The sequence below is a fragment of the Asparagus officinalis genome, chromosome 2, assembly GCF_001876935.1.
Source record: "Asparagus officinalis chromosome 2, Aspof.V1, whole genome shotgun sequence".
Lineage (NCBI taxonomy): Eukaryota > Viridiplantae > Streptophyta > Magnoliopsida > Asparagales > Asparagaceae > Asparagus > Asparagus officinalis.
In genome coordinates this window covers 59,001,087-59,006,342 of record NC_033795.1, presented here as the reverse complement: position 1 = coordinate 59,006,342, position 5,256 = coordinate 59,001,087, and the positions used below count along the sequence as shown (strand labels likewise).

At 33.1% G+C, this 5,256-nt stretch overlaps 1 protein-coding gene across 1 annotated transcript; it reads left to right on the top strand.

Moving 5' to 3' along the window:
- Window positions 3,595–4,917, top strand: LOC109831220. Its single transcript, XM_020398556.1, has one exon. The coding sequence runs from the start codon at window positions 3,595–3,597 to the stop codon at window positions 4,915–4,917; it is 1,323 nt and encodes a 440-aa protein (XP_020254145.1).

The following is a 5,256-nucleotide window of genomic DNA, read 5'->3' as shown; positions in this document are numbered from 1 at the left end:
AATGTCATTGTTAAGGCACAATCCATCCAACCTCCGACATCGTTGTTTGTCTAGATTACCTAATAGACAAATACGAACACTAGATAAATGATATTAGGGATTGTTTGTAAATTATCAAAACTAGATTAGATAGTAGGCTCTTAAACATGAGTCCTAACAATCTCCCCCTTTTTGATGATGACAAACAATCTACACAAGGAGTATGTAAAATATGCAATAAAGCACAATACTCATAAATATACTCGCAATCCACAATCCACTTGTTTCTTCCCCTTTGTCAACTTCAAAATAGGGAAAATATTAAAAGATAAGATAGCATAAGCTCCCCCTATAAATAAGCATAAGTGAGTATAAAAATAAATATAGGAGAAAAACTCTCCCTATCAAAATACCATATAGAATGTATGAAATGAAATACAAAAGTATTCATATATGAGTATTAAAATTATGAAAGACTAACATTCAAAAAGGCCATGAGAACACATATTGATATGTCATTATGAAAATAGTGTCTTAATAAAAATAATATATATATATATATATTATATATATATATATGAAATCAAAAGAGTGGAAAAACATGAGAATCATGAAAAATATTTACAATTGAAAACAAATCATGAGAACCATAAAAATCATGATAATCATAAAATTTCAAATGAAAATCAAATCAATCAAATAAAATCATAAATCAAAATCTAAACCATAATAACCTCAAAAGCGTGCTTAATCTAAAAATCATCATATTTGAAGAACAAGTGATTAAGCAACTATTAATGTCAAAATATTTATATGTTTTATCCACAAGGTATTAAAAAGTGGTATGCTTTGGATAAAATAAACGAAACATACTAAGCTCTTAGAGATTGTTTTCAATCCATATTTGGATCACAAAGAAATGTAAGCAAGATAATTATGTGAGCAAACATAAAATACTAATCACGTAAAGGTTCATTGTAAAGTACAAATGATAATCCATAAGCTCAAATACATAAATACCCTCATAAAAGTGTTTTACAATGATCTCATAGGTACAAACTAAATTATACCAAAAACTACATAGTTCAAACCAATATTACAAACCATATAAAAATCATGAAGTATGATTTTGTTTAAAAATCCAAAAATAAATCATTTTAAAATTTTCCTCTATAAATTTTGCCAAAGCACGTCGAATCTCCTCCATGTTTCTTTGATATTCTTCTATAAATTTCCACAATGTGTAAGCACTATAAAAAGAATAAAGCTTGTTAGATACGGATTTATCAAAGGTATTAAGTAAAAATTCTAACAAGAGCTTGTTCATTATAAATATTTTCTTATCATGTTTGTTCCACTTGGATTTCTCCAACGTGAGCACAATATAATCATAATCAATAATTTTTTATAAATCGAAGTGTTTAGATCTAACAAAGAGTTTAAATCTAACACACCATTGAGCATAGGGTAAATTATCTATTATAAGAGCAATATTAATCACATAACCTACACTAGGTGCATCATACATATCCATGATATATTTATGCATGCAAGATACAATAAATATAAAAACTAGATGAGCAATATAGTAAAGCAAGGATCTTTGACTCTAGGCGATTAAATCTCAAATCAAAGAGCACCAATCTCTGATACCAAATATAATTACCAAAGAAGGAGGTGAATAGAATAATATGCTAATTTAATCAGATATTAGTACTAATTAAAAAATTATTAACTAATTTATTCTTACAAGGGAGATATTCAAAAAATTATGAGCATGAATATATAATTAAACAAGGGGAAAATAAACAATTAGACAAACGCGATATATCATAAACAATAAGCATAAGGAAATACGATAATGAAAATACAAACAAAAAGATATGATCACTGTGTTCGGTTAATCCTCGACCTATGTCTCTGCTCCTCACTCTCGAGGAGAATCTCCACTATCACAACCAGTTTTCAATGTTCACCAAAAATGTTTACAAGACTCACAATCGATTTTCTAACTCACCGAAAACTTTCACAACTCACAATTGTAATCACACAATACACCCTTTAAGTATTGGCCTCTCACATGTCAACTTCCTTAACTGCTCGGATTTACCACCTCTCCCTAAGCTTTCCTACTGACGCAACTCCTCTTGGAATAAACCTCGTCTCTCACAAAATACTCCTCTTTGTGTCCTTATGTATTACAATGTGTTCTCAACAATAAGGCACAAGAAAAATAATTTATTTTGTATTACAAGATGAGAACTAAGATAACCCCACACTCAAAGATACTATCTCACAACCATAATATACTATGTATAAAAATACATAAGCTTAAGTGGGTATGTGTAATCAATGAGTAATAATAATAAAACTAAAGCTCAAATTTATCAAGCAAATAAATAAAATAATTAAAGTATGAAAAATCTAGATAAAGAGGAGTTTAGAAAACTTCTCAAGTAAAGAGATGTCAAAGGTTGATGATGAGCTTCCTCAATATTAAAAATCGAATCCTTCTCTTTGTGAAATAATCTTCACATAAATAATCTTGAAACACTTGAAAACTTTTCAAGTTCAAAAATCTGGAAGACATGAGTATAATTCTGGAGAATGGTCCTTGGTTTCTGGGCTCTAGACCTCTTCTCTTGAAATCTTGGTCTATTGATGATGAACTTGAGAAAAGAAAGGATAGTGTTTATCCTGTGTGGATACACTTGCCAGGTTTACGGCTTAACTTGTGTAATGAAAGAAGTATCAGCAAAATAGCCAGTCTTATAGGTAAGCCAATTACCACTGATAAGTTGACAGCAAATAGACAAAGACTAGCATATGCTAGAGTGTTGGTTGAAGTTACTTTACCCTCCTCGCTTCCTACAGCAAATAGACAAAGACTAGCATATGCTAGAGTGTTGGTTGAAGTTACTTTACCCTCCTCGCTTCCTGATGAGATTCATATCCAGGGACCGAATGGGAAAAAAATAACACAGAAGGTGTTTTATGAATTCAAGCCAAGATGGTGTGAAAATTGTAAAATTGTGGGTCATGAAACTAATTTTTGCAAAAAACAGGTGAAAGTACAAAGATGGAGGCCAAAACAGAAAGTTGATCCTGTGCAATCTTCTGTGCATGTTTCATCTATACATGTACCTCCTCATGTTTCTCCCGTACTGGTGCATACACCTACTATGCCTGCACCTGTTTCCACTGAGATATCTCCTGTTCAGGTTCATATACCATCTGTACATGTTTCTCCTCCTGTGCATGTTTCTGGGCAGCAGAGGGAGTCTATGCAAGGAATTGGTGTATCACAAGGGGAATTGAGAAATGGAGTTAATAGGCAGACCAATCATTCTCAGGTGTTAAAAGGCAAGGAAATTTTGCTGGATGGTCAAATACTGGGAAATGAAAACTCTGTGCATGTCATGAGTGACAAACTGATCACAGATAGGGATTGCTGGTTTCTTGTTCAAGGGAATAAGGCAAAGAGGTATTCTCCCGGAAATTCAACTGGAGGAAAGATTGCAGATGACCCCTGTATAATTGATAGGGGGGAGGTTCTTTCACATGAACTTATCTTTTTGGAATGTAAGGGGATTAAACATGTCCCCTAAACAGCAGATGGTGAGAAACCATATTTCACAGTATCATCTATCATTCATAGCTCTAATTGAAACCAAAATTAAGGAATCATTACTGGATGCTACTGCAAAAAAGATTGCAAAAAAATGGAAATGGTTGTCAACTGTAAGAGGATCTGAGAAAGCTAGAATTCTTATCCTTTGGGATCAGAATTTTTTTGACATTCAGGTGATCAAAAATTCAGATCAGCATATTACATGCTATATGAAATCATTGGATGGTAGACTTAGCTGCATTGTTTCAACAGTCTATGGTTTTAACAGACAGGAAGCTAGAAAAGAGCTATGGGAAGATCTTAAACAGATATCCCAAAATATTAGGAATGTTCCCTGGAGAATATGTGGAGATTATAATTGCTTACTGAGCAATGAAGAAAAGCTTGGTGGTATAAATCTAACAGAGGCTGATACAAAAGATTTCAAGAAATTTATTGAGGATTGCAATCTCAGGCACTTAAAAACTCAGGGATGTTTTTATACTTGGAATAACAAACAAGATGCAAATTCAAGGATCTGGTGTAGGTTGGACAGGGCTTTGATAAATGATGCATGGATTGATGAATACATTTCTAGTCATGTGGAATTCATGCTCCCCAATTTATCTGATCATTCTCCAGCCATTGTCTCAGTTTATGATGACTTGAAACAAGGAAAGAAGCCTTTCAAATTCTTCAAAATGTGGACCAAGCATGAAAACTACATACCCACTGTTTCAAAAATCTGGCACACTCATGTTCAAGGCTATACTATGTACTCAGTTTATGCAAAGCTCAAAATGCTGAAGAAGGAGTTAATAGAACTGAACAAGAAACATTTTCACAACATTAGTGAGCAAGTACAAAGAGCAAAATTTGCTTTAGAAGATGCTCAGAGAATTCTACACTCTGATCCTCTCAATTCTGATTTTATTGCTCATAAGAAAAAATGCATCCTCACATACAACAAGCTCCTTGATTGTGAACTGTCTTTTTACAGGCAGAAGACCAGGATTAATTGGAATGTGCATGGTGATAGAAGTTCTAAGCTGTTTCAATCTATAGCTAAGTATAAAAGACATAATAACAGAATTTTGGCTCTCTACAATAGCAAAGGAGATAAAATTACTGATGATGAAGGTATTGTGCAGGAGCTTACATCATATTATAAAAATCTGATGGGCAAGGCAATTAACACTCTCCCTCCTGACATCAACATTATCAAATCAGGTCCATGTCTGAATGATGCAAAAATCAATGAACTGTTGAAACCTGTTTCAAAGGTTGAAATAAAAGTAGCTGTTTTTTCAATACCTGAGGATCAATGAACTGTTGAAACCTGTTTTTTCAAAGGTTGAAATAAAAGTAGCTGACTTCAGGCCAATCTCTTGTTGTAACTGCTTGTATAAATTCATAACAAAAATCCTGGCAAACAGAATTAAACCTGTCATGGGATACATTGTCAATGAGGCTCACAGTGCTTTTGTACAGGGAAGACAAATCTCTAGCAACATAATGTTAGCACATGAACTGGTTAAAAACTACAGCAGGAGGAAAGTATCATCAAGGGTCATGCTAAATATTGACATAAGGAAGGCCTTTGATACAATAAGTTGGAGCTTTCTTGAAAAAATGCTTGCAGGCTTGGGATTCCCAGCTGACATGCT

Coding starts and splice junctions, on each gene's coding strand:
- LOC109831220 (XM_020398556.1), top strand. CDS start 3,595: ATGGTGAGAAACCATATTTCACAGTATCATCTATCATTCATAGCTCTA.